General features: G+C 42.3%; 1 protein-coding gene across 1 annotated transcript in view; it reads left to right on the top strand.

The window, feature by feature from the left end:
* Positions 1 to 23,967, top strand: part of SND1 (staphylococcal nuclease and tudor domain containing 1) — a 383,215-nt gene that overhangs the window by 168,637 nt on the left and 190,611 nt on the right. The window contains exon 12 of the mRNA XM_004592504.4: positions 2,063 to 2,163. Within this exon, the coding sequence (XP_004592561.2) occupies positions 2,063 to 2,163 (101 nt within the window). The remainder of the gene's footprint in view (positions 1 to 2,062; positions 2,164 to 23,967) is intronic.

The following is a 23,967-nucleotide window of genomic DNA, read 5'->3' as shown; positions in this document are numbered from 1 at the left end:
TGAGTAACATTGACAGTTTGAATTTTGAGGCATCTCTCCTTTTTAAAATTTCCATTTCATTTTTCAAGTGAGTTTTTGAAGAGCACACAGTTTGAAAGGATTTTCATACTGCTCACAAGCAGTGTTGATGAACTTGATGCTTTCATAGTGTGCTGTCTTTAAACTGATCGGGAATTGCTGAAGGTCCAATTAGAAATGGGATTCTGGACTATGCTGGCTGGCTCCATGCTCCTTGCTACACTTCATCTCCTTAGTGGATTAGTAAGCCTTGGCTATAACCCAAACCGGTCGCACACTTTCAGGCTAATACAGACATGCTGTATATGTTTGCTAGGAGATCTTGATCCTTTTGGCACATGGCGGTGTTTGTTTTAAGCAGTTTCCCAAAGAAAATTGTCACTTGCTCTAATCACATCTGTTTATGTAGTACACATAGAAGCATTCACATGTAATGTTCGTAATTCACGATCAGGATACATAGCCAGTTAATACAGCAGTAAGGATTTTTCTATCCATTTTTGAAAAAGATTTATTTATTAACTATTGAAAAATTAGATTTACAGATTTAAAGTCAGAGGAGAGATAAAAAGGGAAAGATCTTTCATCCGCTGGTTCATTCCCAAAATGGCCGCAACAGCCAGAGCTGAGCTAATTCAAAGCTGGGAGCCAAGTGCTTGTTCTGGGTCTTCCATATGAATACAGGGTCCCAAGGCTTTGGGCTGTCCTCGACTGCTTTCGTAGGCCACAAACGGTGCTGGATTGAAAGTACAGCAACCAAAATATAAACCAGCACCTGCATGCGATGTTAGCAGTTGAAGCTGAGTCAGGGCACCAGTCCCCCTATTTTATTTCATTTCATTATTTTTTGTTTATTTTAGTGATACGTTTTCTGAAAAATGTCCTCATATCAACTGTTTATACTGCCCTTAGTTAAGTCCGTTGTTCTGATTCACATACTGTGAAAGGAGCTGTTTAGCATGCTCGTCTCTGTCGTCATGGTCCTTCCTCTGAATGCTTCTTACTTGGATCCTTGAGGAAGTACCACAGGCTAAAATGTATGCAGTTTTACTGTCGACAAAATTTATATTTTTAAAAAGAATATTAAGTAGTTTGATTATGCTGAAAGAACTCTATAACATAATGTCTAACAGACCTGCATGCCTCTTCCAAACTTCCTCTCTATTGATTAAAAGCTTTTTCATTTCTTGTTTTTTTAAAGAGTTTTATTTAGCACAATTTTAGGCAAACAGCAAAATTGAGCAGAAAACATGGAGATTTCCACAGCAGAGTGGTTCATCATTGTCAAGTAAAAGCCATAGAATTCACACTTGGTAGTTTCTCTTTTGTGGGTTTTGGCAAATGGGTAATGGCATCGGCGCCCCATTATTGTCACAACGTAATTGCATCGCCATCAAAATCTTGCGTGCTTTGCTGTCTCATCCTTCCCTCCTACCTCTGCTTTTTCTTAATATCTTTATATAATTTTGCCTTTCCAGAACATCAAAAAAGTTGTAATCATGGAAGGTGTAACCTTTTCCCTTTAGCTTCTATCACTGATTATTAGGTATCAAAGGATCGTCTTGTGTAGTGTGATAGGTGATTCTTTAGGTCACTGAAAATATCCCACTTTATCCAGTCACCTACATAGCACTTTTTGATTCAGTATCCGTGTTTTGACAAGAGTGTACAAGAATGTTATAGACAGTCGTGTGTGTTTTGGTATGGTACCAGTTCTCAGCTCCTCCAGGTAAAATCAAAAGAGCAATAGCCTTACTGTGATAGATAATAAGAGGATGTTTCCATTGAACTGTCTTCAAAGTCCCCCCATGTAATTCTTTCACAATTGTCGAACAGGTTGATTGTTTCTTATCATTGAACTCTATCTATTTTGTATATTAATTCTTTATCACATGTCTTTTACAGATAGTTTTCACAGTCTGTTTCTTACCCTGCTATGGAGTTTTGAACTATTAATTCCAGAATAATTTTGCAGAGATATGTGGCTGCTTGTATGCTGTGTTGTGAACGCCAAAGCCTAACTCCCTGCATTCTTTAATTCTAGGTCAATGTGACGGTGGACTACATTCGGCCGGCCAGCCCTGCCACAGAGACTGTCCCTGCCTTTTCAGAGCGTACCTGTGCCACTGTCACCATTGGAGGAATGTGAGTGTGTGGGGTGGCAGGAACTCAACTGGCATCTCAGGTTTCTCAGAAAGGTCTCTCCTTGATCTCCTGCTCTGTTTTCTCATGCACTTAACCCAGTGGGTCCTCATCATGTTCTTGTCTAGCACTTTATATTTGGCAAGTATTTAATAATCACTCATTAGCTAATCATACACTTTCATTGTTGTTGTTGTAGAGTTATTGCCCTCTGTGGGCTTGACTGTACAAAGTGCACATTATTACCATTAATAATGTCATCTATTGAAAACTAAGCATGCTGTAGGTGTTATAAAAAATTAGTTAAAGGAATCCTTCTGTATACTGATTTCAGAAGTCCGATTATAGATTGCCCTGTCAGACTCCACCCCGCCAGAGGAAAAGAGGATTGAATAAGGAGGAGGGGGCTAACTGGGCATTTTCTTTGCCTAGTGCTGTGTCTTTGGGATATGATGGAGTTTTCCTTTTCTATTGTGTTAGCTGTACCCTGCTTGTGTTCCAAGTTCTCTGGGTAGTCTGGGTGATAAACAGAGGTATCTTACAGGGGAAGGAAGAAGCCTGCTGGGCCCTGCATCCACAATAAATATTAAAACAATCAGTCAGTCCCTAGTAGCAGTTCTTACTTTGCATAAAATATACCAGCACGGTAATTGTTTCCTTCTCTGTTTAACTGCCGTAAATGCTGTTTGCTACCAAACTGTTATTTTTCTTTTCTTTAAATGGGGCATAGTGGAGGGGAAGAAAAGAACAGGTTTCTCATCGAAGTAAACATGGCCTTATTGAAAGTCCAATGAAGACCATTAGGCAAAATGCATGCAAACTACTGTGTGCCTCAGAAGGGAATCGGGACCTGGGAGCTGGTGAGCTTCCAGGATCTCACCTATCCACCAGGAGCCCTTTTCCTCTCATTCTTGAGTTCAAATTTGGAAACTCTTGTTTTATCCTCTGTCACCGTTCCTAATTTATGAATAGTGGTAATGTTCATGCAACAACTGGAGGTTTCCCTTGCGGCAGGACAAGCTAAATCCAGGCATTTAGGGTCATTTATCTTCCCACCACTTGAAGCATCAGGGTTTGCTAGGAGCGGGATCTCGACAACTCGGATCACATTTCTGAAATGCAAAAACTAGAACATTCTGAGTCATTTTTCTACCCGTGCAGCCTCACCTGATGGCGTATTGCCATCTCTGAAGGAATTCGATGTGTACCTTCCTGCTTTGGAGGGCTGGGTCATTAGTGTTCCCTATCTTAGCATGTTTACTGCGTCGGAAACAAAGCATCAGCCTGCTGCCTGGTGCACATGCCCTCCACCAGCTTGTATCCAACACGCTCTTACAGTGGACTGTTTACTTAGTGCAATATTTTAAAAATAAATTCAGGTGATGCCGAGAAATTTCTCCCACGGTTTCCTGTCCTCTTCCCACCTCACAGAAGCTGTCGCTTGTTCTGTTGCCTGTAGTTCTGGCGGAGGGTACGCCTTGTGCCTTCTCTCCCGAGCCCTGGTGGCTGTTTCCGTGCTGGATATAAGTGTGTTCCTGGCCGGTGTTCCTTTTGTTGTTTGACAGGACCACTTTGTCTGAATGGATAGAGGATATTTGTCTGCCAGGGTTGAGCTCAGGATGAGAAGATGGAGCACTGTGCTTTTCCGTTCATGTCATAGATTGAATGAAGCAGTATTTTCAGGGGATTATTCAGGAGTTTACAAGCATTCTTCCAGGGCTGGCATGAAGTAGCTCCCTGCACTGCCAATTTTCTGTGTGGATACCCTTTCACATCTCTGCTGCTCCGCTTCTAATCCAGCTTCCTGCCAATGCACTCAGGAAAGCAGCAGAGAGTGACCCAAGTGCTTGGGCCCTTGCTCCTACCTGGGAGACTTGGAAGAAGCTGCTGGCTCTGAACCATGGCCTGGCCCAGCTCCAGCCATTGCCGGCATTTGTGGAGTGAACTAATGGACAGAAATTCTCTGCCCTATTTCCCCCTCCAGTAACTCTGCCTTCAAATAAATAAAATCAATACTAATAAAACAAAAAGATACTCTTCTAGGTACTAGGTACTTTGCTCCTTGGATTAGGCTAGCCTAGAAGGTACTTGGAAACATGAATTTCTCTTTTTTTTTAAAGATTTATTTATTTTATTACAAAGTCAGATATACAGAGAGGAGGAGAGACAGAGAGGAACATCTTCCATCCAATGATTCACTCCCCAAGTGAGCCACAACAGCTGGTACGCGCCGATCCGAAGGCAGAAACCAGGAACCTCCTCCGGGTCTCCCACACGGGTGCAGTGTCCCAAAGCATTGGGCTGTCCTCGACTGCTTTCCCAGCCCTCCAGCAGGGAGCTGGATGGGAAGTGGAGCTGCCGGGATTAGAACCGGCGCCCATATGGGATCCCGGGGCGTTCAAGGTGAGGACTTTAGCCGCTAGGCCACGCTGCCGGGCCTGAAACATGAATTTCATGATAGATTTGTTTGTACTGAAACGCTTTGTTGTTTATCTTTGGGGCTGTAATGAAAAAAAATGGTGAACAACTTACTGATCTTACTGAGGCTTTCCTGTGAATTGGGAATTTTGTCTCTTTCCTACCTTATGTATCCCGTATCCAACAGATGTTAGAAGCTCTGTAAATTTGTCAGTGATCTGTTAAATGCATTTTTACGTGTCCCTTTATGAAGCATAACAAGGAGTACTTGGATATCTCATCTGGGTTGGTTACAGGTCCATTTTTATCAAAGCAACACTATAAAGCTTGTAACTGATTGTTTTCCCTTTTTATGTTATTATTAGAAGCTTAGTGCATCAACAGGCCACTTTTGGCAGATGAGTCTAGCATCAGTTCCTCTGTGTGCTGCCCCTGCTAAGAGCTGGTGTTTATTTTCCCTTCATCTTGATTTGGGGTATTTGTTTGTTTCTTTGTTTACTTTGTTTTATCTTTGCCTTTTTTCCAGAATCTTGTGGACTTGTAAAAAGTAAGTGTCCATATAATATTGAGAATTGAGTAAACTTAAAGCTGTCTATGTGACTGGCAGCAGAGTAAATTTTTTTTAAAGATTTATTTAGTTATTGGAAAGGCAGATTTACAGAAAGAAGGAGACACAGAGAGAAAGACACAGAGAGAAAGATCTTCCATCTACTATTTCACTTCGAATGGGGCCACAACATCTAGAGCTGAACTAATTGGAAGCCAGGAGCTTCTTCCAGGTCTCCCAGGTGGGTGAAGGATCCCAAGGTTTTAGGCCATTCTTTATTGCTTTCCCAGACAAGTAGGGAGTTGGATGGGAAGTGGAGCAGCAGGACAGAACCGGTGCCCGCATGGGATCCCAGCCCTTGAAAGGTGAGGATTCAGCCAATTAGCCCAGAGTTCGTCTCTTTGATATTATACTGATTTATATGTGGCCTTACATTCTTGACTGTTGATGCTTAAACCACTCCCCGCAGCTATTATATTTATCCCACTTGTGGGTCATGTTATTGCCATTCTGTATTATTGAAAACACAATTGCTTTCCTAAATACACATGCTTTCTTGGCTCACCTTTTAATAATTTGTACAATAGACAGAAGTAAATGATATAAGGTCTCTTGAAGGGTTATTTTCTGACCCAGTTTCTCAGATGTGTTTCACATGCAAGCGTGGAGTTTTCTAGCTCCTTAGCAGGGCTCTCCGTCATCTTTAGTCTGTCCTGGATGATTGGACAGGTGGTTGTGCTCAGAGCCCTGGTTAGCCAGTGTGGGTGGGACTTGGGCTTCAGGTCTCCCTCCAGCCTTCTGAGGAATCAATGGAAACCAAGTTCATCATTCCTGTAATGGATTAAAATTCTTGTCTTGATTAGCTTCGCAGAGGAGTTGGCAAGAGTTGCTATCTGCTATTCAAAACAGTTTAAATTTTAAAAATAAAAAGATCAAACTGTAAGTTGTTCCTCATCCTCTGACTCCCTAGTTGGGAATTAGCTGATCCTTTTAGGGCTAGTTTGTGACATGAAGCTGTCAAGATGGCGCTTCCTGTTAATTACTTTTTATTGTATTTAAGACACTTAAATAACTCTTCCTGTGATTTAGTCTTCTATGTAATTAGCTGTGATGATTAAAATCTCATTCTCTCATTCTTGCCAGAGCCTTCTTGACGAATTAGATTTTTCTGGAATGACCTTTCCTGCTGCTGGACTTCCCAGTTACTTTGAATTCCAATTTGGCAAGCCATATAATCTAGTAACTCATTGCTCATGTCTTGCTGCTTATCACATTTTCAACAGAAAGTGTTAGAAGAAAAAAATTTGTTCACATTTAGAATGGGGCACCTATAAATATAATTGGATTTAAACCTCACATATACTTGTATAAGCACTCTTTTCTTTTTACTTATACTTAACTTTGGTTTCTGGCAAAAATTGTTCAGTTTCAAAAAAAGAGAAATTTGTCCCTGTTTGAATGTTTCTCATCATATTCTTAAAGCTACCAGTTTCAGATTACATTATTTCTGTCATCTGTGTATGAACATTCAAGCTGGCTTTTCATAATAGCATCCTTGATTGAAAGCTTACAGATTGGCAGAATCTTTTGTTTCAGCTCTTCCACTTCTCTTTGGACAGTATCAGTTGAGTAGAGTGCCAGGTTTTGGAAGGGCTTGCACGTGTACTGGCTAGTTGCTAGGTCGCTGGGACACCCCCAATGTCAGGTTCCTGGAGACTGTGAGAGCAGTCTTTCTCCAAATAAGGGCAGAAACTTCCTCCAATATTGGAAGAAGCTGATAGGCTTATCCAAAAGGCCCTGAGGGAAAGGGGAGGAGCAGTGCTGGTTCCATGCTCTGTGAATTGTCAGAGTGAATCAGTGAGGGACAGCTTGTTGCTTTGGCAGCTGTGTCCTAAGAAGCAGTAGGTTAGCGCTGGTCACAGGAATGCGGCAGATTCCATAGCCCGTTCCATGTGCTGAGGGTCGGACAGGCGGTCGTCTCTTCTCTGGAATTCTGCATGCTGGGATCCTGGGTATCCAGGACTTCTGGAATTCTGCATGCTGGGATCCTGGGTATCCAGGACTTCTGGAATTCTGCATGCTGGGATCCTGGGTATCCAGGACTTCAATAAGCAGTCCTCTAAGGATTCCATGTCTTCTACATCATTGACTTATCCGAAATGAAATTGGAGGGGGAATGATTTTGCATTTATATCTTAACCTGTTTTTTAAATGATACAGTCTGCGTGGGGGGAGGGTGTAGGGAAATCCCTGGCAAAACTTAAGCAGAAAACAATGTTATATGCTGATAAATAAGTAATATTACTTGTGTTTCAAGATTTAAAATCTGCGTGAACATGGCCCTGTGGGTGGTGAAGTTAGCATTGGAGAAGTTCCATGAGTCCCTGCAAAATTGTTGCTGCTCCCAAAGAACTGCAAATGCTTGTATGAGCCTCAAACCTCAAAGACTGTTTCTCTCCCCGTTGCCTCTTAGAGGGATGGATATCCACTTAATAGTTTCTGGGTTTTACTTTTTTGGGGTGGTTTTCTTATAACTATGAATTGATACTATATTTAACAGTTTTTCATCTTTAAACTGTTTACTTCATAATATGAAAAAGATGAATACTTTTGTGCATACTGTTCAAATAAGATGCTTTTAACCCACGTAGAATTTGTGCATATGCCATTACGTAAGACAGGGAAATTAGAGCACTCAAACATTTTTCTTTCACATCACCTCTACTTTAACTTTTCTTTTTAATAGCTTACTTATCCATTTGAAAGGTTAGTTAGAGGATTCACTACCCAAATTTGTACAATAGTAAGAGCTAGACCAACCTGAAGCCAGGAGCTTCTTCCAGGTCTCCCACAGGTATGCCACCTGGGATGCCATCTTCCTCTGCTCTCCAGGTGCATGCGGAGGGAGCTGAGTCACAAGCAGAGCAGCCAGGACTCTGACTGGCACTCGTGGAATGCCAGCATTGCAGGCGGTGCATTAATTCACTGTACCGTACACCAGCTCCTCTGCTCTGTCCTTGGAAAACCTTCATTTTCTCCCTGCCATCAAGGTTTATACCATTTAATGTCTTGCTCCTCTTCTGTTGGTGTAGTTGTCTTCTAAACTTTGTTTATTGTTTATATTAATGATTTAACCACGTGCCCACCCATTGTATGTAACTCAGTTAGGCCTCATGATACAGTTATGTGATGTTGGAGCAACTATGGTTGTATGATTAGGTCTATACAAAATGAAATGATCTTGGGTTGTTAAATACCCAAGAAATATCAGGTTTCATTCTGTTGGTGTTTTCTTTCTGGTGCGGCTTCTACATATTTCAGGCCATTCGTTTTTTAAATATATTTTTCTTTTAATTTTACTGAAGATCCTTGATTTTTCATGTGTGGGTGGTAAACTTGTTGAATTCCTGTGTGTCTGAAAAATCCCTTAATTTTGTCTAAACTCTTCATTCCTAGTTTTGTATGAAATTCTACTTTGAATTTAGTGGGCTGTTTTTCCCGTTGGGAACCTGAAGTCACTGTCTACTATAGATAGTGTCATACTCTATACGATATTCTAATTTTTAATTTTGATATAACTCAGTTTGTGATTTGTTTTTCCCTCACACTTTTTGGATTATTTTATCTTTTCTGCCTTTATTTTTAGTCTTCCTGAAATCCTGTTAGCATTGGCTTCATGTCTCTGATAGGTTTCTCTAAGTTTTTTTCATACCTTCTTTGTCTTTTCTCCACTTTAAGGAGTGGTACTGAATTTTTTTCCTATTTGTGTTCATTAATTCCCACTTTTGAACATTTGTTCATCTCATTCATCTGCTCGTTTACTAGTTCATTTGTGATACTGTGTTTGTAAAATGCTTGGAACAGGCCCGGCGGCGTGGCCTAGCGGCTAAAGTCCTCACCTTGAACGCCCCGGGATCCCATATGGGCGCCGGTTCTAATCCCGGCAGCTCCACTTCCCATCCAGTTCCCTGCTTGTGGCCTGGGAAAGCAGTCGAGGACGGCCCAATGCTTTAGGACCCTGCACCTGCGTGGGAGACCCGGAGGAGGTTCCTGGTTTCTGCCTTCGGATCGGCGTGCACCGGCCCGTTGCGGCTCACTTGGGGAGTGAAAACATCGGACGGAAGATCTTCCTCTCTGTCTCTCCTCCTCTCTGTATATCTGGCTGTAATAAAATGAATAAATCTTTAAAAAAAAAAATGCTTGGAACACACTAAGCCCCGTGTGGATTGGCACGAACAGATGCGTGAGTTTTCTTCTGGCCATTGCCATAATGTAAATCCTGAGTGGGCAGCTGGCTCGTACTCAGGCTTGCTTGAAGTGTGGTTGCACATGTCTGGGCCTGGAGCATACGGAAAGCAACAGGATTGCAAGCCCCACTAAAATGGCCAAGGCAAAGGGCGTTCCACGTACAGAAGTATTTCCAAAGTTCCCTCTGTTGCTGTGTACTCTACCAAAGCATAACATTGCTTTGAAGTGAGTCATCTACCAAGACATCAGTAATATCAAGATGGATTGATAGAAAATTGATAGAAAAATGAATCTTGGGTATAGTAAGCTTTATTGATATACAAAGACCTAGAGAGGAGAAGAGTCTGGAAATGTGAAGGTGGGACATTTACAGCAGTAACTTCCATCGTGAAGCCTGTAGCAAGCAGCTTCAAGGAGCCTTGTTTGTGGTCTGACGCAGACAAGCTGCAGTTGCGGCCCAGTGAGCTAATGCCCAAGCTCGAGCCTTGCTGAGATTCTGTGTGCTGATTAAAGCTGTGTCTTAGAAGCAAAGCTCGCCACGTTGTCACCTAGGAGTTTTAAAACACTCTGCTGATAGATCTGACTGTGCATGTATATCAGCTCGGATAGTTTTTCCAAGTGTTTGAACTGCAGCATCTCAGGCTCTGGTCTACCCACATCAGTTTTTGTTTAGGATTCTCCTCGGTGTTTTGTGGAACCAGTTGTTCAGGAATGTGTGTACTAACGTTTTATCTGGCGTGTCTGTATTTCTTTGGTTCTTGCCAAGGCTCCTCCTCTCTCTGTAGTTACCAGGATTGGGAAGAAACTGGCTGGCCAGTTCCAGTCTGACTGTGGTCCCTAAGTTACTGCTCAGGTGCCTGCTTAGCTGCTTACAGAGGTGGTTGTTGAGACAGGACCTTGGAACACTCCAATTTAAATGTTTATGCTGCCATTTTCTCCACAAATGTGATCGCATATGCTTCCTGCCTTTCAAGAACTGCATGATCTTATATGACATTCTAATGTTCGCGCTCTCTCTCTCTCTCTCTCTCTCTCTCTGTGTGTGTGTGTGTGTGTGTGTGTGTGTGTGTCTAAGCACAATGGGAGTTTCACTTTCTGTGTCTGTCTTTTCTCCATTTTCTGTGTCCTGACGCTGTCTGTTCGGAAACTCGCAGGCTGCTCTTCTGACCTCCCACAGGCATTCTTTCGGGAACATTGCAGTTGATCAGATAAGGAGTGGAGACACTGGAAGGGTTACCAATAAGCAAAGCTTTGGGGCCTTTTAGATGCCATTTTCAACCCCTTTCTCTTTCCAATTTCTGTGTTCACAGTAGAAAGTATAAAGGAAGGGAAAGTAGGAAGTTGCTATTGTTTCATTCTGCTAATGTTATAGTTACTCCATCTCAATGCTACTTTTTCAGATTACTGTTTAAGAATTTAATTGTACATAAAAAAACCCCTTGGCCTCTTGGGTATTTGAAATCTGAGGCTTCTGAAGAGCAGGGGCCCTCTGCCACTTTCCTTACCTCCCCATTTCTCTCCTACGTCTCAGGCTGTTTTTCTCTTCCCACTCAAGGTTTTTCCATTTATAGGGATTTTTCTTTTCCTGTGTGCTCTTATATTCCTTTGTCTTATTATTCTTCAGACTCCCTCTAGCCCAGCTCATCCACTAGTAATACTGCTGCCTTCACACATTGCTCAAAGATAGAATTCAGCAGGTGGGAATTGGATCCTGTTGCATTCTAAAAATTAATGTTCTGTGGGATTATGGTGTTGTACTAGTCCATCTTCTTCCATTGGCAAGCATTGGGTTTGGACTTTCATTCCTTTTTCTTTTTTTTTCCCCCATGACATCTAAATTGTATTTGTTTTCCTTGTAAATTGTGTATGGTAAATATTTTTGTAAAGATAGAATTGATTGATATTCATGAGTATTTCTATTTCACGAACTGTAAATACCATGTAGTAGGTATGGCATGTGTCCTTGATGTATCCGTAACTGAATGGGCGAGCCATCCAGCTACCTGCTTTGGTGTTGCTGCTTTAGCCAGCTGGTAACCTTCCTTTGTTTGTGTTGCTCCTATATGTTTGCCATAGTGAAAAGGCAGGGAAGTACCAAACTATGCTCTGGGGTTGTTTTTCTAAGATCTCTTCCCTAAAGGTTTACTGAACATCAGGTTAGAGGGAGCTTTTGCAATGTACTTCTCTGGTGTGAAGCCATCGTGGCCTCAATGAAAATGCATTTAAGATCACAGAGAAACTGGAGCTTGGAGAAATTCTCATATATGAGTACTTGGCGGGTAAAGTTTTTTTTATGGTCAAAAACCTGGAGCTGTTTAAGCCCACGAGCTTCGTTAGGGCCTTGGCATCTGTCGGTTATTAGATTTGCAGTGGTGATTTTAGATGGAACCTTGGCTTCCTGCTTGATCTGCCTACGTGCAAACTGTGATTCAGCACACTCTTGTTTCCCTGGGAGTTTGTGTTGTGTTCACGTTGGAATATATAAACCTTTGCATAGTAGTTTGTTAACAAGATCCTTCTTTAAAAAAAAATAAATAAAACAAATTCTTCCTGACATTGACCTCCAAAATTACTTTCAACCAAGAAGCAGCTGTGCAGTGAATTTATTCCTGGCATCATCTTTTCAGCAACCTTCCCCTGAAATGTTTGTGTACCTGATTGTGCACTTGCTAGTGTCTGTGGCTGTGGAAATAACAGAATATTGAGTGCACGTTAACCGTGGAGTCTCTGCAGCGCCTCATTGTATTTCAAAACAAGGAACCCAAGCAGCCTCTCCTTCACTAAACGGAAGACAGGAAATTTCAAAGCCGCTTATTCTTTTATCGATCTCTTCTGCTGCCAATAGTTTGTGAATCAGTAAGTAGGAAAATATGCAGATTTCTGATTGTTGGGCAAAATGTTGACAGTTTTTTTTTTTCAAGATTTTTGCTTCATTTTATTTCTAGAGCTTTTACCTGCAGATTTCCTATCCTGAGTTATGAGGCAGAAATCTAAAGTAGCTACCCCATTGTAGACCTTACCAGCACTGACGTTGGATGTGGTCCAGTTGCTAATGGACTCTGGGAAATGAAAACACCACCCTCCGTTGCTGTGTTGGGCACTGTAGTGGTTGCAAGCCATCGCTGATAGAGGGGTAGGTTGTAGAATTCCTCTTACGGAGCCCATTTTGACCCACACAAGACAAAACTTCACCTTGAGCTTCCACCCTAAGAAACAGCCCGGTCAAACACCAGTTCTCTTTCAGTCTACCCAGATTGACTGTTCTTGGTAGAAGAGCAGAGATTTATACTTCTGATTAGTAGGCACTTGTTATTTTTCTGGGCAGCATTGACAGCCTTGTGTAACTTAAACTCTTAACATTTTCCCTGCAAATAAAGCATTGTTCCTGTATTGTTGACATGAAAACAATAGAGGATGGAGCCAATGAGCCGCTGCCATTGTCCCAACCCTGTTTAGGACTTCAGTAGACTTTTTAGTTTGGCTGGTTCCACCTTCAATGTCAGAGCAGATCATTCCAGATGCCATTATATAATTTTCTGTCTTGGGGTATGCATTAGTGTGGGTGGGTGATTTTGGGTGGTTTTTTTTGAAGTAGTATTTAATGTCAGGCTAATAATAAACTGGTTTTGTCATAATGACCACAAGTTACCTTATTTGTCCCTCTTCTTCAAATAGCAGAGAGCCACCCTCCTCCACCCCCACCCCCAAGGGATGTCTGCATTTTGGACAATCCCCTTGTCATCACAGCTGCCTAGGAAATGCAACGCAGAAGCTGGTCCTGGTATATAGAGGAGACTACTATGAGGAGTACTTGCTGGTTGTTTCCACAACCAGTTTCTTGGCCATTCAAGTTAAACCATTGGAAATGAAGTTGCTATTCTGAAGCAGACAGGTTTGAATGATTGCTACCCACAATTTTCAAGGCCCTGATTCTTTGGGAAGGCCATGTGATTGTTCACACATGTGATTCTGCGGGCCCTAGGTTGTGACTGATTGTTCTTGGCACTTGATGTAATAAGAGGGAGATGATATTGGTTAAAGTTCTTTCTGGGCAGTTTCTCCCTAGGTGATATCTAGCATGATACCTTCTCCAAAGGTCTTTTGATCTTAACTCCTAGAGGTTCTTGTGTTAATTTGTGAGTGAGGGTAGTGAGATACTGCTGGTGGTTTTTGAGTAGTGATTCAAACATGAAGCCAGTATTGATAACCACTGAGAAATGAAGTCCTGATGTAACAGGATATTCTGAAACAAGTATGCTGCTTTCAGATTAAGTCTGCAGTGCGGATGTAGGCTACGGGTAGAATAAAATACCTGACTAATATTGAAGTGTGTTACTACCTTTGCAGATCACTTACAGCTCCTATGTGAGGCCTTTTACAGCTCTGCTGCTTTTGCCCTACCATCTGTGCTTACAAAATGCCCACAATGACAGAGCTCTGTAGGGGCCAAGGGGCTGCTGGTTATTTCTAGCTCTGCCTCCAGCTTCAAGTCTGACCTTGGCAGATCATTTATTACTCTCTTTTCCAAAGTTGGTTTTCTGACTTTTTTTTTTTTAATCTGTCTCGAATAGCACTGCTTATATGATGATTTGTTAACATATCTCTTCTTGGTGATCGAAATTCCTTTAAAGCTCAGATTCTTAACCTGATTTTGGGTGTCTGGTGCTAAGAGAAGTGCTAGCAATGACACCACATGGCACTTCACGGCGCTGTTTTTTCTGGGCCTCTTGATGGTTATGTGAAATGGGTTGACTTGGAAATCTCTGAATTTACTAAAGGGACTCTGTCTTTCTCGCCATATACTGCAGACTTGATTGTGTCTAAATCACTTGCATGAGAGGTAGGGGGGTAGTGGACAACTTTCCTTTTAACTAATTATGAAATTCATGTGTGCTAAGTAACAATTATATTATTCTTGTTTTAGAATTCCTCCTAAAGAAATACTCACAGGTGGTATAAGGTGTTGCATTCTTGTTTTCACTATTGTCGCTAAGCAACCAAAGCTGTATCTCTAAGTAATAGATACTTTTGGAGACAAAGGAGATATAAGTGCATTTTATTCATTTATAAAACTCAGTAAATGCCAGTTGTGGATTTTATGAAAGGCTTAAGCCAATATTTAAATATCCGCACAGCACTGGAGTTTATTATGTTCTGTTTTGTGGACTGGATTGATGTTTCAGAGATTAATGTGTGTTTTGATGACTGAAGCCTAATTATTTGGCAGCCTTTAATCCAAACTAATATCCTGGAGTGATTTACTGTTTTTATTGATGCCCTTCTAGATAGAATCCCATTTCCATCCCTTGTTTACTTTCAGGTCTCCCTGCCTATTTGTAAATAAGGATTTTATCCAGCCACTATACCCAGTGATAAGAAGGCAACCAGTGCCATAATGTTAAATATTTTAAGTGTCATTCGTGTTTCGAGCTTAAGAGTTCCATCAGCCGATGGGAGGGAGCCTGTCAATGCAGCTCTGTAAGGTGAGGTGTAAGTCTCGGCTTCAGATGGACTGTTCCAGAAAACGTGGGCCTGAGCAAGTTCAGATCCTTTAACTTGGGACTCTGTCCTGTGCCTTGCCCTGAACTGTTGATAGGCAGCTCCTAAAGCAGTTTTCCTGACTTGACCATGTACTTGGTAACATGTTTTTCTAAAGAGTGCGCTGTTCCAGAATAGAACTTGGAACAGTAGCTAAAACAGAATTCACCACAGATTGTCATTCTCACATCCAAAAACTTGGGCAGCAGTGGGGTGTTGCCGGAGCATGGCTGTGCCCAATGGGGCAAGTGGCTTTTCACCTTTGCTAATTATTTCTAGCAATGGAGCAGTGTTTCACTGTGAGTTACAGGTAGTTCATAAGAATAAGTACACGATGCCATTCATTTCCCAGTGTACTAATATACTTCTCTATTACCTGGTAGCTCCACATGTGTCCACTCAGAATTGCTTTCAGTTTTCTTAGAGTTTACTACAGACAAAGATTGTTAAGCTGTAATAAGATGGTAGTTATTCTGAAACTGTTCTAGAAAGACCATAGTTTCTAAGCATCAAATATTGGTAGCCCCCTGCCTCCAAAACAAACATGCAAGTACTAATGAGATGCACTGTGGCCTGACAGCCAGACTTCCTGCTTTGCAGTGTCTCCACAAAGTCTGTAAGTTGGGGAGTCTAATGTCCTGTGCTAAAAGGGTGATCATTTTACACTCACAACATAAGTTGTGTATTACCAATTCTCTTTCCCTTGTAATAACAAAATTGCTGTGATGGCCATCCAACCAGCTTTAAAAAAAAATCAGGTAATTCATTTCTAAATTGGAACTTGTTTCTTTTTAATCAGCCTTGTAATGTATCACAGACATCACTCCTGCCCTGGCTACAGAAGTGATTTAATGCTGGTTTTTAATGGCTGCTTCATTAATCCTGGTATTCTGGGATCTAACACTCACTGGCCTTTGACCACTGGAAATGATGGAAACTTTGATTTCATGCATATTGGATTATACTGGACTGTTGCCGGAGCCATGAATCTTGACTCTGCACAGGCACGGCTGATTGGGAGCGCTGCGGTTGGATGGGTGCTCTCCCAGGCTGGGAAAGACGTGACCACGACGTCTTTATCAGCTCAGGGTGACCTCTGTTTAGGACGGCTGGATCTGAAACCAGAATCTACACTGACAGTCCTAGCCAAGGGACGGATCCCCTTTTGCGGCATTTCCTGGTCTTGTAACTTTTTTTTTCCCTAACTAAGCCCAATAATTTTACGCTAGGACGACATCATTAAGATAACCTGATGTACTTCCCTGGCCCTATTTTTTTGAGGCAGCTGAGTCCAGCAGGGTGATACAATGAGGCCAGTGTTAACGTTAAAGAAAATTAGCAGCAGCCATGATTGCTGGCATAGCTAATGCTTACTATGAGCCTGGCAGTATCTAAATATAGTAATTCATTTTATTCCCTCACATAAGCTGCCTGTGGTAACCGAGCGCAGCAAGCCCAGCGTTCCATGTAGCGTCTCTCTGTGCTTCCCGCTACTCTTCAACACAGACGAAGAGTAGCTGTCTTTGCTGTTAAGGGGAGTGTCAGGCATGCTCTCTGGAGGAGAGGTGCCAGCCTGTTTACTGTAGGCCCTGGCCAGTGTGTTAATACCCTGAACAAATGCCAGGTTCTTTCTGGTCTCAAAAGGGGGGTGCTGTGGAAAGAGGAAGTCACGTTATGCTTTATTTTCCCAGAGACTTTTTACAGAGCATTGCACCAGTTACTTTATTTTGAATGCATAAAACAACCTGATACAGCATCTGCCAATGCTTGGTAGAAAAGAACATTTTAAAGATAATACTAATTGGGCCTGGCGCGATAGCTTAGTGGTTGAAGTCCTCGCCTAGTATGCTATGGGATCCTTTGTGGGTGCCGGTTCTAATCCCGGCGGCCCCACTTCCCATCCAGCTCCCTGCTGTGGCCTGGGAAAGCAGTCCAGGACAGTTCAGAGCCTTGCGAACCTGCTCCTGCATGGGAGATCTGGAAGAGTCTCCTGGCTCCTGGCTTTGGATTGACGCAGCACCGGGCATTGCAGTCACTTGGGGAGTGATTCATCGGACAGAAGCTGTTCCTCTCTATTTCTCCTCCTCTCTGTATATCTGACTTTGTAATAAAAATAATAAATTCTTTTTTTTTTTTTTTAAAGAAGGTCTCCATGTTATCTCTTCAGGTCCCGCCTCTGTAGTACCAAGGCAGCCGAATACTGTGTCAGCACTTGGGTGTGACCTGGTTGCAGATAACTGGAATCCCTGAAGCAGGCAGTTTGTCAGCAGAGGCTGTGCTAAGGTCTCGGGGGTCGAGGTATTCCTGAATAGATGTATTTGCACAACACAGGATCACAGTGTGAGGTGCCAAAGGTAAGGAAAGCTGTCGCAGAAAACGAGCCCAATGATTGTGCATACTCCAGCTGCAAGTATAGCCTTATATAGCTTAGCTTGATTACACATTTCAGGAAGGTACAGTGGGTTAAGCCACCACCTGCAGTGGCATTCCCTGAGGGTGCAGGTTCTTGTCCCAGCTGTTCCACTTCCAGTCTGGGTCTCCTGCTGGCCTGTGAAAAAGCTGCAGAAGATGGTACTTGCCGTGCACTTGGGAGACTGGATGGAATTCCTGGACTCAGCTGCCCATGTGAAGAAGCAGTAGCACTGAGCAGCTGCGGCCCCTCGAGAACATGTTCGCATGCGTAAAACAGCAGTGTCTCCTCTTAGGATTTCATGACTTTATTACTCATTTAGCTTTCTGCTTTCTTTCTGTGTATTTCCCAATTTACAATCTTAATGCATTCAGTACTGTATCTACTCTGGTGAGGATGTCAGTCTGGTGTAGTTGAAGGTGATGCCCTGCACAATAATTTTTGCTGACCTACAGCAGGCAATTAAAGCAAAAAAATGTCAACATGCCCCTTTACAGATGCATCTGGAGAAGACAGGAAAGAAAGTTTCTTAGGTTTTTACACCTGCTTCCCTTGGCAAGGTGAGGGGTGGATCCACTGCAGGTCCCTCTCCAGCAAGGTGGGAAGTACAGTTTTGATGGGGTGGGGGAGACCTTGTGAGTGAGGACCTGAGTGAGTGGTGGTAGAGGAGCTCCAGTTGTATCCATTCCGTGTAAGGGATTCAATAATCTGTCATTATGCTAATTCTGGTAACAGATGGTGGAGTTCAGCTTCTCCACAGCAGCATTCACCATGCAGGAAATTAGCTGGCAGCCCGAGCTGCAGCCAGGCACCAATTCCATGGAGAGAAGTACCCCTGGGTGCGTTAGTGTGTCTCTCATGATGTCTACACATATGCGGTGGTTTGGAATATCTCTGGATTTTATGCATTCTTGGCCTTTCCATTTTTCTAAATTCCTCTGATCCATAAATAATTGGAGGTGAATTGTCTGTTTCATTGATTCAGGAAGGCCGCCATTGGGGGTGGGTAAGGTAAATTGGCTGAAAGTGTTACTGTATCATAGACTTGAGGAAAATGTTCTACTGTTGTCAGAGACATTGTTAATGGTTGCTCATTAGAAATTAACTTCAGAGGTGAAAGCAGAGACAAAGCCAGGCTAGTGTGCCAAGTGCCATATTTTCTCCTTCCAGTATCTGATGGTCAGTCTTGGTTTTGTAATGTTTTTCCTCTACCAATGATTCCTTTTGTTATTTTGTTATATTATAGCTCATCTATCTTAATGATATGCATTTTATTTCTCTTTGCCTGTCTCTAGTCCCAGCCTATTTCAGACTTGCTGTTCATTTCCATTTGTTTATCCTACTCTTGTTTCAAAATATGCTCCAGAATTGCCTGTACAGCTTATTAAAATATGTGTCTGCACTGGGCTTTAACTAACTTTTTAAGATGTACCCTTGTTTTTATTTGAAAGACAAGTGCCTAGGAGATGGTGAGAGAGCGTTCCTCCACTGATTCCTCCTCCGTTATCTGACAGCCGTTTGGGCCAGTAACCACAAACTGTCAGGGTTCCACACATGTGTGTCTTTGCCCCGAGTGCTGGACCATCTCTTGCTGCATCCCAGGCACATCAGCAAGAAGCTAGCTTGCAAATGAAACCACTGGTTCTGGAACAGGCACTACATCTGTGTTGCAAGTAGCAGCTTATCTCATTGAACCGTGACACTGGTCTATTCATTCAGTTTTTGTAGTAGTCAATAAATTATGCTCTTCTCATCCAATTCAATTCCGTTTCAGATCAGTCACTGTTTTACTCTTCCTGGACAGATGCCAACAATCTGGATAGGGGTCATTTTGAAGCATTGTCCAGGTTTATTGGACAGCTATCAGAATTGATCACTGCCTGGAAAGAGAATAGTTCCAGATGTACTTTTAATGGGCATGATGATTCAGGTTTAATGGGTTGGTTAGTTGCATTAGGAGCTGTGGTTCAAGAACAACTTGAGCATTATGTGTTAGACTGCCTCTTTGTGACTTTGAACGGGAACTTCAGTGGCAGCATGTTTGCTCCTGCTTGGGTTCCCTTCTCAATTCTTTCCTTGTAATGCCTGCTATCACTCTGTATGTTCAGCAAGTCGGGTCTCAATGTAGCATCCCTTCCAAAAAGCCATTGCTAGATGGAGGCTGTGCCTTCTCCAAGTATTTCTGCAAAAAGTTGCTGGGTTACTTTTCCGTAAATGCTGTTTTTATTTTCGTACTTTCACAGCTGTCTGCATCATTAGGCACCTCCTTTGTTAATATTTCCTCACCCTAATTTTCACTTTCTGGAGAAAGTCCATGCTTCTCAGGAAATTGTTTCAACTTTTTGTACTCTCCGTCTCAGTTCTGATTGCTCATGTTTGATGTCTTACCTCCAGCCTGCCAGTTTGTACGTTTTACTTCCTTCCTAGTTTGTTCTGTATTCCTCTGGGGTTTGATTTTGTTTCATTCTGGTGATTTTTGTTCCATCAATCATTGGCATTACTTGGTCGTTCTCAGTACACATTTTCCTGGATTTCCTTCTGCCACTCACTGACTTTGATCTTGATGTTGAGTGTCCTCCCCTTTCCACTGTCTTTGTGGAGTGTGTTTAGTTTGCATGTCACAAGCTGCTAATTCCTGGATCAGGTTTCCACCCACTTATTTAATTTTGGCTACTCATCATCCCTTAGATGCTTAACTTCATTATGGCTAAAAAAGAACTTGTGATTTCTCCTTCAAACATTGGTGCAATACTCAGATGGAATTTTTTTGGCTTATAGTACCTTCTTTTGCCTAGTGGGTAGCTGAAGTGATCTAGTATTAAAAGGGAGGACATTTTTATTACAGTCCTGAAGGATTTGATGAGGCTGAGAATTAGTGTGGTTGAGAATAGTTTTCAAGTGCATTTCTTCTGCCCTGTTAGTAAGGTCAAATTCTATTGATGCTTTATTTAAAAAAAGAGAGAGAAGGTTTTTATCTTGAAGTAAATACAGATTCACAGATGTTGCAAATATAGTGGAGAGATGCTCACCTATATCTCCCAAGTACAGTTTCCACCAGTGGTTATATCTTACATAGTTATAACAGGATAGCACCAGCATTAGGGATTTGACATTGATACAATGTCCATGAATAGTTATATTCTACTTTATTATGCATTAAATTCATTGTCCACTACAATCAAGACAAAGTTATTGCACGTATCAACAGTTTGTTCCTGTTGACTTTCTGACTTGTAGATGTCAAATAGCAGTCAGGTTGCCATGGAAAAAGAATGCAGGAAACTCAAGCCTGGTCCAAGGCATCACTAAAGAAGAGTTCATTTCCCTTGATCCCTGCTTATGACTTGAGTGTAACACCTAAGACCACATTATTAAGAAAGCACCCACCCACCCACGCACCCACCCACCGCTTTGGTAACGAAGTCCACCTGCCTGCTTATTGCTTGTTTGTGCAGTCATTGCCAGTAGTCTTAGTGTATTCTCAAGGTCAAAGTTGATCACTTAAAAATCCTCTCAATGTAGTTTTCCTGGCATATTGCTGCTACTTAAATTCTTCAAATAAATGTTTGATACTTCAAAACAGTAATTCACAACTAGGTAAATTTGAAGATGCAGCTTTGATTTTCACTGTTTGCAGTGGTAAGAAGCTGGTCGAAGCTTCCTGAATGAGCCCAGTAGTACAGGAAATGTGCTAAGTCCTGTTGGATGTCACTTCTGTCCCTGTATCAGTTCTTAATTCTTCAGTCAATTCTTTGAACACATTTCTGCTAATGAAATGTATTCTGTCAGTTTACTGCAGATGAACAGAGTTATTAGAGTAGGAGGAATTTGCCTGTGAAGAAACAAAAATCTCGTTTGCATTACTCTCCTTTTGTTGTTGTTGTTGTTGCAGACCGTTTTACCATTTTCATGTATTTTGATGTTAGATGGAAGTGGTGGATACTACATAGTTTATGAGAAGAAGTGTCTTGTCATAAATTTGCCACACTACCCTCCCACCTTTTAATCACCTCTGGATATATACACAGACAATCCTGAGTCCCTGTGGGAATACCATAAAAAGAACACTTACGCTTGTCTAACACATTAATTATGTGAAGTCAAACAGCCAGGGCAAGAGCCAGGATGAGAGCTCACGTCCTCTGCCCTGCATCACTTCTCCTGCCACCTAGGCTTTGAGAAATAAGTCCAGATTCACTCTGTCTGCCAACAAAGGGCTGGGCTGGTGGGGAGTGGGATATGGCTTTCACTATGCGCAGTAATTACCAATGATGCCATTTAGAATTCCTCTATTGTTGATATGGATAAATGAAAATTTATGTTTGTTCTATGTTGTGTTTTGTTGTGGTGTTGGCTGTTTTGTTGTTGTTTTCATTTTTAAAAATGTATTTGAAAGGCAAAGTTACAAAGTCTCCATTCACTGAATAATTCCCCAAATAGCGCTGTGAGCCAGTGCCTGGAACTCCCATCATGAGTATGGCAGAGACCCAAACTTTGGGCCCTTGGGCCTTGGGCCATCTTCCACTGTTTCCAAGGTGCACTTAGTAGAGGAGCTGGATTGAAAGCAGAGCAGCTGGGCCTCGAACTCGCCCATTGTGTCACGGCTGGCTCTATTTCTTTAATCTTTACATTCTTATTTTATTTTGTGCCTTTATTCTGCTGTCTTATTCCCTGTTACTACTTATAATTTAGATGAGAATTGTTATCTGTATTAGTGTTAGTATGACCCTGCCTTTTGATTCGACCCACACTGTGAATTTTGAAAATAAAATAAGCTTAGCTGAAATCAAATATGTTTTTGTACTTGTAGATGTGAAATTGTTTTAGCTCATAAGCATTTTACTGACTGTGATTTGCTTTTTCCATTAAGAAAATGACTTCCTAGGGTATTGATTTTTGTTACTTGCATATTGGGAACCTCAGAGATTGAAGTGTTCAGGTAGAGAGCACAGCATTTAGTTGTTATTCAACCAGTAATGAGATGCCAGGGGATGGCAGAGTTCTTCCCGCTCACTCTGTTCCAAGTACCCACATGAAGAAGTGAAGGTGGGACCCACCCACCCACCTGAGGCCCTGCAGGTGGGATGGGAATTGTTCCCCCCAGGGAGCAAGAACCCTGAAAGGCATCTGCCGCGTCCTGCCTGACCGCTCTGATCCTGGGTTTTGGCTCCTCATGTTTACTGATTAACCCATACTGCAGGACCTTTTACTTTATACTCTTGGATATTTGTATTTTCAGAAAAGCAAGAGGGAGTTAGGAGTAGCCGATAACGCTGAGCCAAGAGCTGAAAAGCAGGAAGCAGGGCTGTTGTGTAGCTGGAGGAACCTGCTTAGGGTGCCCTGTCCATCCTCACTGGTGCTGCTGCAGGGGCAAAACACTCTTGTCTGTGAATTTTGACTGTACCCTCTTCGTTACAGAAGGAGCCTCTGCCGTGTGGTCATGCGTCACATACTTTGGAGAGGGGCAAGGGTGATCATTTGGTGATGCTAGTCTTTTGTGGTGTACTGCTTAGCACTGCATCCCATTGGGACTGAGAACATGAAGTAGGACACACATGGGCTGCCAGCTGCTTGTTATATCCTTTATTTGACATATGAGTATTTGGCTTTTAAGAGCATATCTGAAGATCAGCTTATGTACCAAAGCATGCAGTGATTGCGGGTTTTTTATTAGTAGTCCTTGTGTAAGTCAGGTGACTTGATTCAGGCGTGTGGAGCGCTCCGAGCGGGAAGAGCAAGCCCTGGAGTGACCGAGCCTGTCCCTGCACCATGGAGAAAATGGTGCCTTTCACCTACAGTTCCCCTCCTGTTGGCTCATACAATTTTATTCCTCAGGGAAAGAGCAGCAGAGCTAGTAATGGATGAGGCAAACACGGCTGTGTCTACAGTGAGCATTTTGACCTTGTGTTGAAGATATAATTGAGAAAAAAAACAGAAGTCATCAGACATTTCCCAGTGAGTCTCCCTTGCAGTCATAAAAAGTCCTCTCAATCCCCACAAGGCGGGAAAATTATTGTAATTAAATGTTTAATATGTATTTTATGTGGACAGATTATTTCTAATGTGCTGACACATCTTTAATGTATTAAGGACATGTATTAATTCATGTGCACAATATATTTATTCTTGTTTTACAGAATGTTCAAAGGACTGCAGGGCAATAAAGGAAAACAGGCTGGGAATGAGAAAGTTCTTAGATGCCCATTGTGATGGCGTTGCTTTCTGTTTTTCTCTTCGACAACTCATTTAACAACTTTCTGGGTGTCTCTCTGGATCTGAGTTCATCTCTGGAAGGAGAAATTTGGATGAGTTTATCTCGGTGGAATCTTTGTTCAAAAATTCCGTGACTCGGTCTGTTATTACTTTGTTTTCATCCAGCAGCTCACAGAATCCCTTGAGAGCTCTGTGAGCTGCGAGATCGGCGAGCTTGCTGTAAATATTGAGTGCCTACTATGTGTCTCGCTCTTCTTGGACCAGAGGGGAATGTGAACCAGGTGAGAAGACAAGATAAGCGCACAGAAGAAGCTGCAGTACAGAGCTATAGAGAAGTGCCCGATGAGCACACAGCCAGAGGCGAAGGCCTATGGCGAGATCCAGGCCGGGATTGCAGCGATAAAGTCCTGGGCAGGCGGACCAGGGCAAGTGA

This window comes from Ochotona princeps, chromosome 25 (genome assembly GCF_030435755.1).
Source record: "Ochotona princeps isolate mOchPri1 chromosome 25, mOchPri1.hap1, whole genome shotgun sequence".
Lineage (NCBI taxonomy): Eukaryota > Metazoa > Chordata > Mammalia > Lagomorpha > Ochotonidae > Ochotona > Ochotona princeps.
The sequence above is the reverse complement of the archived record's forward strand: the minus strand, read 5'-3'. Positions and strand labels throughout refer to the sequence as shown.